Source organism: Python bivittatus, unplaced genomic scaffold (genome assembly GCF_059951505.1).
Source record: "Python bivittatus isolate LINGU-HERP-01145 unplaced genomic scaffold, Pbiv_v1 ctg000850_np1212, whole genome shotgun sequence".
NCBI lineage: Eukaryota > Metazoa > Chordata > Lepidosauria > Squamata > Pythonidae > Python > Python bivittatus.
The window spans coordinates 2,749,540-2,767,689 of record NW_028277112.1 but is presented as its reverse complement, the minus strand read 5'-3'; the positions used below and the strand labels follow the sequence as shown (position 1 = coordinate 2,767,689).

General features: G+C 39.6%; 2 protein-coding genes across 3 annotated transcripts in view; both read right to left on the bottom strand.

The window, feature by feature from the left end:
* CDK7 (cyclin dependent kinase 7) overlaps positions 1 to 5,933 on the bottom strand; it is a 33,529-nt gene extending 27,596 nt beyond the window's left edge. Inside the window, exons 1-3 of the mRNA XM_088130460.1 lie at positions 5,781 to 5,933; positions 1,397 to 1,460; positions 380 to 582 (exon numbers count right to left, since the gene is read on the bottom strand). Of these exons, the coding sequence (XP_087986586.1) occupies positions 380 to 582; positions 1,397 to 1,460; positions 5,781 to 5,819 (306 nt within the window). The 5' untranslated portion in view covers positions 5,820 to 5,933. The remainder of the gene's footprint in view (positions 1 to 379; positions 583 to 1,396; positions 1,461 to 5,780) is intronic.
* Positions 5,934 to 6,022: 89 nt separating this feature from the next.
* CENPH (centromere protein H) lies at positions 6,023 to 17,874 on the bottom strand. 2 transcript variants are annotated; one of them, XM_007422279.4, is made up of 9 exons: positions 17,558 to 17,874; positions 16,634 to 16,689; positions 16,311 to 16,362; positions 15,478 to 15,552; positions 12,531 to 12,590; positions 10,404 to 10,467; positions 10,182 to 10,233; positions 9,803 to 9,966; positions 6,023 to 8,868 (listed from the first exon to the last, which is right to left on the bottom strand). In XM_007422279.4, the coding sequence occupies exons 1-9, from the start codon at positions 17,704 to 17,706 to the stop codon at positions 8,776 to 8,778; spliced, it is 765 nt and encodes a 254-aa protein (XP_007422341.2). In that variant the 5' UTR covers positions 17,707 to 17,874; the 3' UTR covers positions 6,023 to 8,775. The 2 variants fall into 2 exon arrangements, with proteins under 2 accessions (XP_007422341.2, XP_007422342.2); XM_007422280.4 differs by having other exon boundaries at positions 16,311 to 16,359.
* Positions 17,875 to 18,150: the final 276 nt, after the last annotated feature.

Sequence of the window (18,150 nt, the reverse complement as noted above, 5' to 3'; positions counted from 1 at the left end):
ATAGGTGGCACACCCTTGGTTTAAAGCATGCCTCTTAATTAATTTTTTTGTGGGCTCTAGAGATTCTTGCCATTGAAATTCACTGACTAATTATTAAACATCCACATTATTTCTTGATTTCTAGTGTGCAATAAAACCAATACGATGCATTGATGATTAAAACCTAGTCCCACCCTCTTTCTATGATTTTATTGTCCGGCTTCTGTTTGTTCTAAAACAAACAAAAAACCCAAAAAACTTAAAAAAGTGGTCTCTGGCCACAAAAAAGCAACCCACATATAATCCAAACTTGAATTTAATTACTTGATTTTTAAAAAATTAGGCTTTGAAATGAAGCAATACTAACCATTTAATCTTTTTTAAACTAATGGAAACTTACTTGAATGTATTCCATCTCTTCGACTGACATGGGTTTTCTCCTGTACTTCTGCGGTAAAGTTCTTACTAATTCTGCTGTGTCAGGTATGCCTTGTGTTCTACCAGTAAATAAAGTACTTTCATAAGATGGTGTCTTGCTTTCTGCAGAAAATTGCGAGGCTATCCCATGAAGCGGAGGCACTCTTGACTGTAGAGACTCCTGCACTGAAACAGTAAGAGAGAAAATTATCTATATCAGCAAAAATACTCTGGATACCCTAGATCATGACTAATCATGTTGGTCTATTGCAGCAAGAGTCTTGGGTTACATTAAAGGCTAGATACAAGTGCTGTTCTCAGGTAGTAAATATATTTGTTAAACATATGTAGAGCAGTATAGAGCTAACGTTGAAGAAGCAATGTAAGGATGGTATGGTAAATGTTCACATAGCCTTAGGAAGGGAGAGAGGGTGAGAAGGAAACTCAAGATAACTCCACCTTGATTCTCTTTAGTATAAGAGGGGGCAGAGGGAAACTGTCAGGTTTCTGTTATTATACTCTACAATAATAAAGTAGAGTTCTAGTAATGACCTGGCCTACCTCAAAGGGCTAACATGTCAATCTGGCCCTGGTCATTGGCCATGTTGGATGGATATGATGAGAGAGTTGCAATCTAGCACATCTGGAGAGTCAAGGATTAAGGAAGGTTGGCATATACACATCATGTAAACTGTTGAAGTTAAATAGTTAATTCAAAAAATTTCAGACTCAGACCCCAATTAAAGCTTAGAAGTACCCAGAAGAAACAGTTATATTTGTGCACAAAAGTGGATACCGTAAACACCTTAGTGATGTGAAATAAATTAGCAGCCATAGTTGGAAAACATTACATTGGGTTCACATATCATGGTAATGTGGATTATAAACTATGAGTTATCATTTAAATCTCTTGAGCACATCCCAACCAATACTGGTTTACTGAATAAATTATGGTAAGCCATGGTTTGGCACCATGTGGACTTAGGAAAGAAATACTTACTTTTAGCTTTTGGAGTACTTTTTCTGTCTGGGAACTTAATCAGTGGTGTATGTGGCTTGACTACCTAAAGAAATGGAAGATATATTGGAAAAGCAAGTCAGCATATACATTTACATATATGTGTGCTTTTGCCGAGAAAGGATAAAGTTTATGCCCCCTTTTAGATTGAGAGCCAAGTTGATGGAGTTGTTAAATTGCAGGATTGGAAACCAGAAGATTGTGAGTTCTAGTCCTTCCTTAGGCATGAAAGGCAGCTCTTTCAGTCCAACCCACATTGCAGCATTGTTGCTGTTGTGAGGAAAAAAGGAGGTGGGAGTGTTATGCACACATTGCCCTGAGTTGTAGAAAATAAAGGCGAAACATAAATCTAATAGTAATACAGTGGTACCTCTAGTTACAAACGCCCCTCCTTACGAATTTTTCGAGATACGACTAGCTCTGGCCCCAAAAATTTACCTCGACTTGCGAACTCCGCCTCAAGTTACGAACCGGATCCGCGGCCATTTTCCCTGCTGCCATGCGGTCGTGGCTTCCTGTGGGCAAGATCGCGGTAGCAAGGAGACGTTCGGTGAGGCTTGTGGTGTGTTTTGTGGCGTTTGGAAGGTTTTTGGTGTGCTTGTCAGCATGGCTCCAAAGAAAATGCAGAGCAGGCTGGCAACTGACTTTAGACAGGTTTTTCCCCAGAACTGAGCCTGCAGCTAGGAGGCAAAGAAGAGAGGAAACCCCTGAAGGAGATCTCCCCAATGTCCCTTTGGAGGGGGACTCTCCCTCCAAACAATAACTGCCTCCCCAACCCATTCTCCCTCTTCATACTGTGCTGTACTGTACTTTTTTTCATGTTTTTGAGGTTTAAAAATAAAATGCATATGTTTCAGAACTGTTTAGCCATATTTACACTGAACCTTATGGGGGAAATTTACCTCGGGGTGCGACCAAATTCGGAGACCGGATTAGCCGTATTTACATTGAACCTTATGGGGAAATTTGCCTCGTGGTGCGACCAAATTCGGAGGGCGGAACAGATTAACCGTATTTACATTGAATCTTATGGGAAACTTTACCTCGACTTGAGACCAACTCGAGTTGCAACCAGAGTCACAGAACGGATTAAGTTCGTAACTAGAGGTACCACTGTAGTAGTAGTAGTAGTAGTAGTAGTAATAATAATAATAATAATAATTCAGTGGAGATTAAGTGCACGCTCAAACAACATCAGCTGAAGTGGGAAACCAGCAACAGTAATAATTTAGGGGTGGAATGTATCTATTTTTACAAAACTGCTCTGCTTTTTCAAGTTTAAAAAGTTGGACTGGTTCCAGTACTAAAACTATCTTATTAATTCCAGGGATATTACCTGTTTATTAATTTATATTCTAATGACTTCCAAAGAAAAATACAACCATAGTTGCTACATTTTTTCTATTATTTTGGAGGAATATTTATCTGCATGGGTGGCTGGCAAGCACTAAGTGCAGAGTCCAATTACCATACTGGGAATTTGTACAGTTTGTCCAAAGGTTTTATTCTTAGTATTGCAGAGAAAAAGGGAGAGCTAGGTTCATTCATACATAAACATGACCAGGGAATAAATCACCCTCTTTCCTCAAGGAATCTTGCAAATTTGACAATTCATAGCTATTGCAATTATTTATTTAAAGTATTTTTATCCTGCCACTCAAGCCAAAAAAGATCCCTGAGCACAGTATATTTTGATACAAAGCAAAGAAATCCCTGCTCTTTGCTATAATTTGATGGAATATCTGTTGCTAGTAAATGTATAAAATATGACTCTTCTTTTATCAGGCAAAGTGAAGCTGACTATGTCAAGCAATATATTTGGATTAAGAATTTAAAGAACAATCCTACTGGATTTTATTAAACATCCCTCTAGTCCAAATCTTGTTTCTTGGAGTGGTAACTAGATGGCATCCACAGGGATGCGCAAAGTGTTCTATGTGTTCTATGCACAGAAAAGCTGGGTTTGGGTGACTCATGACCAAACCGAAACATGCATATCTCAGCATTTTGGTCAAGGCATGAAACAAAATGGCACTGTTTTCATTTGAGAGACATGGCTGGGAAAGGCAAGGGGGAACCAAAGTCACCAATTGTTATGGGGAAGCAGGAGGGGGGAAGAGAAAGTGCTAGGAAAATTGGGGGAGTGGGTGAGCAGACTGGTAAGGTATGGTACTGGGACATTCATGGCTGAGAGACAGACGGTATTGAGAAGGTGGGAGGGGAAGAGCTATGCTTACTGGAACTGGGAGTGGCTGATGGGGGGAAGATGAGGGTGTATTGGGACACTGGTGGAGAACAGAGGAAGGAAGGTCCTGGGAAGATTGACAGGTGGGCTGGCCAGAAGGATATCATGACATCAGTTGCAATGGTGGCTGTGGATAGAGGGGCAAGATGCTAAGGAGGTGGGCAGGCCAGTGGAATATTCTGCACTGGGCACTGCTGAGGGAAGGAAAGGACAGCAAGAGACACTATATACCAGCCTTCTTCTGTATTCAGATTGTTTCATATGAAACCTGAAACAATAGAAATATTCTGAGTTTCAGTTTTGCAGAACCATGGCTGATCTGAAATGGTTCAGCAGAACCTGTGGAATGTGACAGTTTGTTCCAGATTCAAAACAAAGCATTTCCCCCATTTTATGCACACCATTGGTCATCCAGAAGCCATAACCAAAGGTATCATCTATTCTTCTATTTCTGATCCATGTCATCTTGTATGTACAGAGTCAAAGCATGAAACAGACTCTGTACAGCCATAAGAGTTGTAGAAACCTAAAGATATTTAGGAAATCGCAATATGGTTCATGGGGTCACGAAGAGTCGGACACGACTTAACGACTAAACAACAAAAACAATACTTTAGATATGAGGTTGAATTATTCAGTGGGTCTAAAATAACTGTAGTAAAGCTCAGAGGTAAATCTAACAACTGAGCAGGTGGAAGGAGGAAAAGGAATGGAAGAGTCAGTGTATAGGGAAGAAACAAAAAGAAAAAACATATGTGAGAGAAAAAACTATCACAGGGTCTGAATGTTAGTTCAAGACTCACATCTTTAAATTTTAAAAATCATCCCCCACAATAGAGGTGGACTACCCATAGAAATTGAAGGAGAATCATAGCCCATTTAAACCACGAGGTCTAATCTTCTGCTTAGTGCAGGAATCCAAATCAAAGCATCCCAGACAGAGGTTTATCTAGAGTGCCTGAATACATCCAATGAATAGTTGACTCCATCATATTCAAAATAGCCAGTAAAGATAGTATGGTCAGTGGGCACAGAATGAGAGAAGAACTAGACCTGAGAAAAGAGATATAATATCCCAGCCACTGCATTCTATGGGCTAAGTACCCTCCCCCCAAATCTGCTGAACCTCAACTTTCAACAGTTCTAGCCAACACGGCCAGTAGGGAGAGGTGCTTAAAACTGTAGTTTTAGCAACAATTGCAGGATCACACACTGCCCACCCCATGCTCTAAATGCTTGACATCATAACAGCAATGGATAGCTCTGGATTGATGTATATACCATGGATGGTTCTAGCTTTTTTCAAAGCTGTTCAAATAACAAACCATGCATAACGTTAAATTCAACCATTAAGGAGCCCCTCCAACTTTTTTTTAAAATATCAGGCACATATTTGGGTGGAGGGCAATATTTCTATCAAAACTTTGCTGGAAAGGAAATTATATTGTGATGCAATAGCATAAAAACCAACCCTTTCATCTCCATTACAATAAACAAGTAATTGTAGTTCCATATTTAGCCTTGTCTCCAACTTGGGAAGCACTTTTTTTTTTTAAATACGTACTTTGCCAACAGTCTTGGCAAGCAATTATGAATTAAATCTCCAAGCGCCATCCTTTAACGAACATCTGCAAGGCCTCTTCGTGTTTGGGCTTCTCGGCAGCCCTTCCCACAAACTGGTGTACCTCTACTTGTAGGTCTGGGAGCTGCAGTCCAACAAAGCGAGTAACCCGCGTGCAGAAATCTGGTCTACCGATTTATTGGGGAGAAGAAACTCAAGGTTTTAACGAGCAGAAGATCGCTAAGAGAAACCACCGGAGCGTCCGCTGTTCTCACATGAAACCTGCCAGGGAAGCCTCTGTGGCTGGCTGGGCAAGACCCCAAACGCGGCTGAGTTCAAGGTAGCCGGGTCGATCGGATCCACCTTCCTGGACTGGCGGGCAGCGCAACCCGTTCCTCCTCCTTCCAACTCAAGGACACCGGCTCCGGCTGGTGCAGCTCGGCACCATGGACCCGGTCCCCAAGCTGCAGACCCCCGAAGCCTTGCGCAGAACCGCAGCCGCAGCCAGTTCCCAAGCGCACCCAAAGTCTTCGTCAAGGTACTTGATTTGAAGGACTTACCTGAACGACCCTACTGGCAGCCGCCATCTTGCTGCCCATGATGACACCCCTCCCGGGCAGAGAAAGAGCGCGCCGGGACAAAACGTTGCGAGGGCGATGAGGCGGGGTTTAGCTAGGCCCCGCCCTCCATGGAGGGCACGGCTTCTAACTCAACGGAACTGCTGCGAAGTATGCAGAATTTGGCCCGGGAAAGCGTTCCTGGCGGAAATATTGAATGAGGGATTGGCGGGTTGCCAAGGTTTATTTTAATTAACAATGACACTTGTTAAATTTCATTAAAGCAACTGGGTGCAGTACCAGAACTTAATTAATAAGTGATTAGTTATACCTTGTGTTTAAAACTGATTTATTCAGACTTACAGTTACCACGTGGCGAACAATAACTGTATATTTTAAGTATGCAAATTTGTTTTGTTTGCTTAGCACCTCATATTTACACAAAAATTACATTGCAAATACGAGGCTGATTTTTTAGAATATCTGCACACACAGCTATTTACATGATGTACTTCAGCCCACAACAGAATATCTAGTCAGAGTTAAGTCATCTCCAAGCACAATTGACCTTCTCTTTTCATCTGTGGGTGATCCTTAGTCATCTTCTCTGACCTTCAAAGGAGAGGAAAAGTTAGTAGAAGCTGTAGTTATACTTCCAACTCAGATCACCAGAGTACACAAAGCTATTTTTATTTAATTGCAAGCACAGCTTCAGTACCAAAGCACATTTATTGAACCATCAATAGTAAATATTTCATTTTAATACATTTGCAAAATATTCTTACTTTTTTGGGGGGGGCTTTCAAAACATAATTGTTCAACTAAAGGTACCTACATTTGTTAAATTGTATCTTGCATCTAATTCATAACTCTGTCACTAGGCAATGAATTTAGTAATTCCTCCTCCTGCATTCATAGAGTCAGTTCTAATTTGTTCAAAGGCCATGGCATCCCTAACGATAAGGGATAGCCACTGCTATGGCATGTGGCACAGATAACCATCCTACCCTTTCTTAAAAGTCTCTAACAAAGCCAAGTCTATTATCTCCGAAAGCAGGCTGCACCAGTATTTAACAAGTTCTTAAACCCCCCTTTTTTGTATTTTGAACTTTTCTATTGGGCCTTTCTAGTAACAAATAACAAACCTGCTTTGTTTTCTGTGTGACAGCTCTCCAAGTACTTAAAGACTCATTTATTGTCTTAAAATCATTTTTTCCCTAGCATACTCAGCTGCAACCATTTAAGGGAATTCCAGCCCCATACAATTTTTGCCACCCACTCTGGACATAACCCAGTTTGGTACCCTCCTCAAACTGTTGTCCCTAGAACTGTAAATGGTGACATGAACTTCAATTACAATAGCACTGCAGTGTGAATTATCTACCCTTTTGTCCTGTGATTTTTCTTAATAGGTTATTTTAGAATGTAATCTTCAGATTATTATCTATGTATAGTGCATATGCTGTTTACTAAAGGGCATTGAGATAATAGCAGCAGCAGACAATTTATAAATCTGTTGTTGCTGGAGAACAAGATCCTACTGCCATTTTGTATGGACCCTTGTGTGTCTTGGCTCAAAATACTTATTCTTGTCTGGGAATGGGAACAAGAGGAGACATAATAATACAGGACAAATCAATTACACCATTTCTGCAAAAACCTCTATATCAACATTTAGGAGACTACCTGCTATTTAGATATTGTGGAGCCTATTTCTAGTTTTACTATATTACCTATTCATCGGCTATGAAAAACTAGAGAGTTGCCTTCCACAAGAAGTGCTGTAAATCCTACTATGCTATAGTTTTCCTATTGTTGTTGCTAAATAATAGTTTCTTGGGGAAGGGTGAATTGCACAATTCAAAATAATATGTTACAATAAAATTTCCACAGCTTTCCTCTTCCATCAGTTTTCCCCCAATTTCTGCCCCCCCTTGCCTTCTTGGATCTTCATCTTCCCTGTGTTCCTTCCCGTAATGATATGAACCTTTAGCTGAATGCACCGTGGTTGTGACAGAGTATTAGCAAATAATTATCTTTCTAATCCTAATTTTTCCTAGCTACTTTCTTTTTAAGCTGCAAGCTTCATTTCCACAACCAGTAAGAAGCTTAATTGTGCAATCTATTACCACCTCTCCCATCTCCTATTTGTGGGACAATTATTTAACTAGTATTTATCTAATGCAAATTTGCTCCTGGGAAGTTCTAATCTTTTATTTTCCAATGCTTCTCTTAAGCACCTTATCACAAGATTCTACTAACTAGACTAATGTTCCAAGTATTACACTTCATTTGTATTTGAGTTAAAGCGCCCATATGTGATAGTATCATATCCACCAAAACACAGAATAATTTAACAAAGCATTTCAACTAAATGTCTTTAGGCATCTGTTTCCCACAGATATAGAAAAATAGATGATTTCAAATATCTTACAGACTCAAAAATGGCCCTATCAAGAGTGAAAATACTGTTGAAAAATACTCTGCAACATCAACTATAAATATATGGACTACTGATGACTCTTTAAAAATCCATTGAAGTTACACATAAAGCGTTGTAATGAGGGAGTTTAGCAAAAAAATATTAAGTTGCATCTTACTCACATATGCATACATGATATGAAGACAAAGCACAGGTTAAATTGTGAGGAGAGAATGAAGTGGCTACCGTTGTAAACACCTGCTTTTCCAGAAGGCCTACTGCTTTGTTGTCAATAAAAACAGCAATTGGTAACTTTGTGAAAAATTAAGAGAAGGAGATGTGAATTATTTTACAGCTAGATGACACCCCAGGAATAGCTCCTTGCATGCATTTGCAATGACTGTAACAGGAATTTCTCTGTTGTTGCTATATCAATACATACTTTGGCGTGATATATTCTTGTACAGATACACAACTCTTAGTATATGTCCAGTATATTAGAAAAACCTGACAGATTACATTTTCTCCTCTGAATTTGGAAATCACAGATAATGCAGTCATTAACTTGATGTTATTTCAGATTCCAGTCACATTTTTCTCCAGTTGTAGAACAATTGCCTTCAGTGCTGGATCCTTTGCCCAATTGACTCCACTTCCAGTAATAAGGTTCTGCAATAAATATTAAAAAAGCAATTTTTGTTCTGAATCATAATATTGTTTTAATATGCAAATAAATACAAGTTCAACAACAAAATAAGCAATGCAGCAATTGCTTAGATTGCATAATACTTTTGTAGATTATATTATGCTTCTACAAGCAAGCTTTTTCAAATGTTTTTCTGCATAAGATTTGTTTATTCTTGGAATATGAATATTGAATAAATTCCATTTATAATCCTAATAATAAAACAGGATAAAAATATGAGTTGCATAAAGAGCTTTGTTCTGCATTATACCAACTTGTACAAGTTATACCTGTGGCTATAATGGTAATTATGGTGGTAATAACTTCAAAGTACAATATTTATCTGTCAGTAAACACTGAAACACTCCAACGTCTACAGGTGGTCCTTGTTTAACAACCACTCACTCATTCAGTGACTGCTCAAATTTACAATGGTGCTGAACAAGTGGTAGTTAAAACCAGTCCTTGTACTTACATCGGTCACAGCGTCCCTGCAGTCACATGATTGTGATGCAGGTGCTTGACACCTGGCTCATATTTACGACATCACAGTATCCCGCAGTCATAATTGCCATTTGCAACCTTCTTTGCCACTTTCTACAAGCAAAGTCAATGGGAAAGCTGGCAGGAGGTCATAAATGGAGATCACGTGACATCCTTACTTAACAATCCATGGTGATTTACTTAACGATGGCAACCAGAAGTGCTGGAATTTCCACCGCTAAGTGGTGTGGCCACTTGACATCGTGCTTTACAACCATGTCACTTAGCAACAAAAATTCTGGTCCCAATTGCCGTTGTTGACTGAGGACTACCTGTATTTGATATCAAAGTTTTAATTTACTTTTTTCACATCTAGTACAAACTAGCTCATCTTGCTAAGTAAGACATTTTCCCATCTTCTCAAATACAGCTTACCTGGAAAACGTTTTGAATCAATGTAGTCATCTGAATTTCCTGTTGCAAATTTTTACGAACTTTCTTCAACATTTCACCAACCTCCATATTTTCTAAATCCACTTTTTGTTTTCTCTTCCTATCATGTATTTGTGCCAGTTTACATTCTCCAGCTCGCTTTAATTCTATTTAAATGTTGGAGGGAAAGGAGAGAGGGGGAAGAGGGTAAATTAGCTAATTTCCAAAAATGAGTTCAAGAACATGCCTTGTATTCACTATACTCAAAGATTAAAGTAATGAAATGAACGTTTTAAATTAAATTAAATTAAATATGTGTTGTTTCAAATTAATTTATCCCATGGAATGAATATTTTTTTTATCACAACCAATTAAAACTTACCTAGTCTTCTCTGCTTAACCTCATTCAATTTTTCTTCCAGTTCACGGGATTGCTGCAAAACCAAGTAATTTATATTTTTTTGAAAAAAAAAAAAAAAAGTACCCATGCATCCAGATTAGTACAACTACAAAAATTAACTTTTCAAACTATGTTATGCTACTGGCTTCAAATTTTGCTTTTATAGACAGTAATCATTATCATTTTAATATAAAGGATACTCACTTGCTTTGATTTAAGTATTGCTGTACTAAGCATCATGATGTGCTTAATAGTATCCCAGATAAACCTAATGAGAAAATACAGAAAAATCAAGAGGACCCACAGATATGTGAAATTAAATCACGTTAGATAGAAATGTGCTTAATATACATTTTTTAAAAAGAAAAATAGCTTTGAAATAGAAAGATTTAAAACACTGGAGTATCCTACTTCATTTTTCTGAAGCTATGTTTTTCTGTTTACCTATTCTTACTTAACTGCTCTTCTAGCTCCACAAGTTTAAAATGCTTTGCCTGGCAGTATTAAATGCAATAAAGAGGAAAGGGACAAAAGAATTCCAAATGTATATTCAAGATTACCTTAGAAAATGGGAAAACACTGGCCACAACTTTATTGATTTAGCTAACACATGGTTTGGGTGCATTATACAGTAGTATTTGATTCAAATATTGTATGTTGCTACTCTTCCTGCTTGTACTGTTATCTTTCCCCACCCAACTTGCTGAGAACCTCCAGAGATGATTAGTTGTAAGGACTCTCCCAGAACTCAGTCACATGCTTGCCAACATGTCCTGAGCTGGTAATTTTTGAATGTTGTATTTTGAAAGCCCTTTAGGTGAAAATGCACTATGAATAAGGCAACCTCAGATTGTGAAGAGCAAAATTCATTTGTGGTCTGAAGAAGTAATAACAAGCAGTGGATTTATATGTTTCCATGCTGCTGATTTCATTCCACATATGGAATGTATTGTATAGTTCCCCATTTGGCATACATTTGATGGGTCCCCTGTTCCATATGTTCTGCCGAACGATATGCCTATGAAGAACGTAGCCACATCTTTCTCTTTAAACGAGGCCAGATAGCACAAAAATGCTCTCTTTCTAAAGTGGGGCCACTTTGGAAATGCAGAAATGTTTCCTAAAATGTTAGGAAGCAGGCCAGAGCCTTAGGTATGTGATCCAAGTGGAAGCTGAAGTGGAATTGACCACTTCATTATCAAAAAGTCCCAGGTTTCCAGGGATCCTCCAGGAATGTATCTGGGTCAGCACAACCTCTAAATTCAGCGATCAAAATTACTCTTCTTCAAAGTGAAGAAGATGCCTGTTTACTGTTATCTGTTGTGTCTGAAAATACAGTATTCATGATCAAGACTTACAATGCAAACTTTTTGATCAGTCTCATAATGCTCTCTGCACATGAGGTCTGTCTATTGATGAGTCTGACAATAGTTTAGCTGTCACACCAGAGTAACACCCATTTGTTCTGGAATTGTGTTCTCCACAACTAGATTGCTAAACAGCCTGCTATTCTGTGTCTTGGCCCATCTCCTAAGATCATAAATCATCCCTGCTTGAAATCTGAATTCTTTTTTATATGTCATTTCAGTTTTCTTTAAACTCTTCCAGATCATACTAAAGTGTGACAGCTCTGGAATGTGTGCATATGTGACCCAGCTACTGGTGCTGTCTTCATGGGAATCTTCACTTCAAGAATTAGATGCACTAATCTCAGTCCAGGTAGCTTGCCCTTTGGTCTATTGCTGCTGCTTCTAATTTGACCTCTCTGTGCAGGAACATACCTGCTAGTTGCTGGAACTGTTCTGGATTAATTTGCAGTTTGCTTCCTATGCAGCTGAGGTTTTTGTAATAATTTGTGTGGTATCTTCCCTTGAGAAGGTGTAACTTCTGCAGTTGCAATCCTATTTGCCTTTATTGATTCTCTCCAGTGTCTGTGTCATTCCCTCAAAGAGAGGTTTGCTCATTGCCTGCTGTGCCCTTTTTGATATTGATCCAGATGAAGGTATGGCCTAGAGTGCTTTGAGTATCCATCTCATCCTGAAAAGCCTCTTTGTTGGTTGATTCTAGATAATTTTGTGATTTACCAAGGATTTCCAGGTGTCTTTGGGGAAAATTATCATGACTTTAGTTGAGATATAGCTACAAAGCAACCTGGAGGAAGCAGATTATTTGAACCTTTTTCAAGTTCAGGTCTAGCATAGATGATCCTTAGCTTTAAACTATTAACCACACAAACAGTATTTGTATGTCTGGCCAAGCAAATATTCTTATCAAATATATACTGTAGACAGATTTTTAAAAATGCATTGCTTTCGTGATTTCAGTGCTTACTTTGAATCATCATCATCTTCATTCTTCAGTTTGGTTCTAAGGGCATCTGCTATTTGGATCCTATAAAACAAAGAGAAGATAGAAATATGTGTTGACGTATGTAACGATGTATTTAGAGCATTTACAATACAATACAAGGAAAGATTTGGATACCAAGTATTTTTTCCTCTTCTTATAATAAACATGTAACCAATTTAACATAATGCTGAGCATTGTATGTCAAAGATAAAAAGCAATGTTAAGTAAACAAGCTTTTATTTTAAGTATAAACATGAATACTTTTCAGCAGATTTTAGTACTTCCCCAAAGCTGCTATATTTCAATTTGTAGCTGAACCTTTTCATATATTTTTCATATATAGAGAGAGATATTAGATTTGGAGGATTTATTGTATTTTTTTTATTAACTGGTTCACAGTGGTGACTTAGGAGAGAACCAACACAATCTTGGAAAAAACAACAGGATAAAGTCACCTTTGAGAAGACCTTGACTCCGGGTGTTCTCATGGGCAATCCATGTAGTTTGGCAACAAAACAAAAAAGTCATTCTTCAGGGATTTCTACATCAGAAGGATTACCTGGTGGTCTTCCATCTAAGCATTAACCGGAACCAACTATGAGATCAGCCAAGATTGGCTACGTACTGTTTTCTAATGGGCAGAAATGACAACAGTACTACCTGTTGTAGGCCTGCAATCACATGAAGTTCTCTGACCACTCCATTTACAGCTTACCAGCATCTCAGAATCCTGTTTTGAAATTCAATGTCAATATAGCTGATTTTACTTTTTTTCCCCCCTTGCTCAAACTGATCTCATTTCTACCCTTGATTTCTATCAGGCTACTTGAACCAGGATGCAGCTGAAAATTGCAAACCCCTGACTGTACACAGCTTAATGAGGTTGCTGGGCCTGAACTTCCTGAAGACTCTTAGTCACTTGACATGGCACTGCTAGATAAAAATCTTTATTACAAACTAAAAGACAGTCTTATGGATCAAATGATTGGCCTGTCAACACCTTGTTTAAACCTATTGTTTTTTTCTTCCTGTCTTTTCCACATTTCAGTTGGGCTTCCTAATCTGCACCTGAAGGCCTTAAAGTTGAATGGTTGTTGGTTACTGATGTATAAGTAATATGCCTGTCCTGAGAACCGATGGCTCTTGTCTCTCACCTCATTCTCCTCTTTAAATTTTATTTCTTCCACCCCCAGCCCCCAATGTGTCTGGAAGGACTGGGTTTTACCCCTCCTTCTTCCTGACTCTAAGCAGCAAGAAATGAAGGTGTTTTCCCCCCTTACTCCATTTTTTTTCACTAGAAAGACTTCTACCTTTTCAGAACTTTCTCTCTTTCAGAGGCTGTATCTCTTCATGCAACCCTTCTTCCCAAATCAAATCCCTTCCTACTCAGAGCCAGAACAGCTGGCAGCTGCAGAAACTGAACCAATCAGCCAATCAAGTGATTTAGGTTTGTATAGGTCCTGCAAATAGAACTACCAAAGGAAGTGGAATCCATACACATTGCCTGTGATCCCATAGGAATAGAATACTGCAACTGAATATTGTCAGACTATGTTGTCCCTCTCTCTGACAGCCAACTTATCCAGGCACAACACGTACAACCCCTTCAACGTTGTTTGCACACCCCTGGGGGTTGTGACCACAATTTCAGAAGTCCTGCCCTAACTAGAGATGTACAAGAAAATTTTTAAATACAGAATTGCTTACACACTTAGTCATGAATCCCTTTTTTTTTAGTATGCAGGCAAACTAGAATACAAATTAAATAGATGACGTTTTAAGAGTAACAGGTAGTCCTCAACTTACAACGGCAATTAGGACTGGAATTTCTGTCACTATGCGATGCGTTCATGAAGCGTGACTGCATCGCTTAGTGACAGCAATCCCAGCAGTCCTGGTTGCTGTTGTTATTTGAATCCCATGGTTATTTGGCTAGGCAACTTCCTGCTGGCTTCCCACAACCAAGTCAGTGAGGAAACCGGCAGGAAGTTGCAAGTTCTAGGTGGCTTGCAAGCAGGCCAGCAGGCAGGTAAGTGGCTGCTGCCAGGTGAGGGAGGCATGGCAAGGGTGCACAGGAGGGGCGGCGAGGCTTGGGGAAGGTATGTGGGGGGGCACGAGTGGTGGGGAGGCGCACTGAGGCTCGAAGAGGGTGCACTGGGGTGTGCAAGTGGCCAGTGCAAGCACAGAGGGGCTGGAGGAGGGTGCGCGGGTAGGGGAAACTTACCCCAGCGACTTGGAATCTTTCCTGCTGGCTTCCCATTGACTTTCTGGGGAAGCTGGCAGGGAAGGTTGCAAATGGTGATCACATGTCGGGGCGCTGCAACCGGTCGTAAGTACGAGCCGGATGCCAAGCACCCAGATTGCAATGTGACCGTGGGGGTGCTGGGATGGCTGGAACTCCAAGGAACGGTTGTAACCGCCATTCATTCAACGCCAATGTAACTTTGGTCGCTGAATGAATGGTCGTAAGCGAGGACTACCTGTAAAACATAGCAAAGTTAAAATGATCAAAATGGTTAAAAATATAGCTTTATAACATTCTAGGCATTCAATCCATATGCACACTCCCAATCCTCAAATAAAGGGTGAGAGTTAAGTCTCCTAGTTCACAACCTAGGGATATAAGAAAAAAATGAAAATTGCATAGCTGTTTGCACAAAGCCAGGTCAAACCTGTCATGTAATCCAAATGCTAACCTATTTTTCAACATTTATTCTCCAGAAGGGTTAGTATGAAAAATTTGTATATGCTTAAATGAGAAGTCTAGCTGAATGGACTTGTTTGCTGTATTAATCTATATATTTTATTTTACTTTAAAAACTATGGTTTCTTGCTAGAACTATATTTTTAGTTGGCTGTGTTGGACACATATATTGTAGATGTCATATAGAAATGCTGTAAATAAAGCAGAACAATACCGAGTCTTTACCTTTGTAATGCTAAGGTTTTGTTTTGATACGACACCCTCACCTCTTCCAAGTCTCTTTCCAATTCTTCTATGGAACTAAGAACAACATTGAAGAGAATTTTCTTTAGTAACTTTAATAGCTTGTATTCTCTCAGAAATTAATGTTATGACAGGTCATTTGTTTAATATCAGATCTAAATGGGTTTGCTGTTTTGATAGAGAGATCCAGATGGTTTTCTGTTTTGATATTAGATGTGGATTTTTTTTTGCACATTTCATTGTCAATAGAATATAAAAGAGCAAACTGAAATGTAATGCTAATGTACTTAAGATACATTAATTCAGAAACCAATTTTCCTTTTTTAATAGAATTTCTGTGACAACAATATAGGAAAAGGATATTCTAAGATTACATGTAAGCCTGTGATTTGGTATGCGCATACTGAAAAAGGAAACATAAACTTGTTGAGATTCCTTAAACTATGAAAATAGGATGGGATTCAGCAAAATTAGTGAACAGCTATAAGGCATTAATGCAAGAAGTAGCTTGTTGCTTCTCATGACCAGAAAAGGCACATGCTATACATCAGCCATAGTAGTTAGCTGAGGGAAAAAAACTGCACATCCAACATGCATTACTCTTAGATACACTTTCTAAGAAAAAAATCCCACTTAAGTAGATGTGGCATGTTTTCAAGTATAACAAAAGAAAGTGAATACATTGGAATCTTTGAAATACAAGTTTCCTTAAAAATAAATAAAGAAAACTTAGCAGATCAATTCTAATATTCAAGTGTATGAGAAACCGGAACATATTCTCATGCTATATATGGTAACAAGTTTTGAAAACATACCCCTCTAAGATTTTTTCGTCTATAACTTGATCTGGAATGTTTTCTTCATCTGCTAAACAAAAAAAGATATATGTATAAAAGGTAGCTAAACAATCCTCCCATCTCTCAAGATAAATATGACATAGAAAACAGTTTCAGAATGTAATTTCCATAAACTCCTATGCTACAGAGATAAGGCAGTCAAAAGACTTGATATTGATGTTTATATTCCAAAAAATGAGCATGTTTGTTGTTTTAATCTTACTAGAAGGTTTAACCTAATTTTTAATACTTGTTTTCACATTCTAATATAACAAAGCTTATGCTTTTATAATGATACTTACCTGAATTGATTATTGTATTATATTCCATAAGATGCTGACTTATTTGTTCCTTGATTCTATAAAAAAATCAAAACACACAGACACAAGAAAATCAGAAAATGAAAGTGCTGTTGTAGCAGTTCACTGCAAGAGTGAACTACATTACTGTGTTCACTGATGATTTTTTTTTAAAGAACTTAGTTTGTTAACATTTAAAATCCCCTAAATTTAAATTAGGACAAATTATAAAAACAACCCCAATATTAAAACAATTTCTTCCATTTACAAAGTTGTTCACAGTTTTAAGTTTTTCCTTTTGTAGGTTTTTTTTTTTTTTTTGCTGTTGCTGCAGCCCCACTTCACAGGCCATCAGCTTTTAGAGATCTCAGGAGCAGCTTTTGTTAGAGACCTGTGAACACTGCCTGACAGAAGCACTGGAAACATGATATACAAAACTCTTATCTCCAGTCCTCTTGCTAGTATTTCTGCTTCCCTAAGTTCAGAATAGTGATTTTCCAGGGAAACAGTACTTCTGGTCCTGAAGGCTTATGTTCAACAATATTCTTCACAGGCAAACTCAGTTCCTCAGTTTCTTGAATCAGTGGAAAAGTGTGCCGGCATAGTTAGTGCTGCCCTGACAGACCAGCTTTAATCTGCCTCCACCTTCAGGCCTGCGACTAGATAGCTCCGTCCTTACAATTTAAGGCCAGCCATTGCGGGATTCCCCGCCTATCAAGGCCTTTTCTTCGTGTGATACCACTGCGAGGATTCCCAGATCTGGACTGCAAAACTCCAGACCACCATTAGATGGAAGCCAAGAGCTAAGCGGGTTTTTTATCTCCGTGTAGGGGCCGTCCGGAATTTTGCTGCCGCCTCGGAGCAGCCCTAGAATGGCCTCTTGAGGGAAGAAGCCATCGAAGGGCGGTAAGCCCGACAACGACTGACCGAAAGAGCGTGAGCAAGTCCGGCGTCTTCTCCTTCTCTTCCCTGACAAGCAAACCGGCCCCTTCCTCCGTCGCTCCTTCCGTGAAAGCCGCCGCCGACGTTGCCTTGTCTCCTGTCTCGGGGCAGCCCGCTACGTCCCGCGCTTCCATCCCGGCAACGACACCAGCTATCCGAGCGCTGCCACGGCCGCTGCGCCGAGGGCCGCCCTTTCAAACAGCCCGCCGACTCCGCGTTACATCAGCGGAGTATCGTCAGATCGGCGCTGGATTGCTCCGGTCTAAGCGGCCTGCTCTCAGTCGAAAGGGAAACAACGGCGCTCTTTACGCAGGCCACGTGGGAAAAACGCACAAAGATGCCGTCGGCCCCACCCCCGGGAGCCTGTGAAACACTTAAGGGAGCCTCCCATTGGGCGGGGACGCCCAGGCGGGGGGGGGAGGAGGAGGAGGAGGAGCGGCGCTCTGGGTGAGTGTGGACTCGTTTGTGTCCGTGGAGAGTCGTTTGCGGTCTCAGATCTTTCGCAAAGGAAAGCGAGACAAAGGCGAAAGGGAGAGTGGGAACGGGGAGGAGGAGCGGGTTGAAGTAGGTTAAACTTG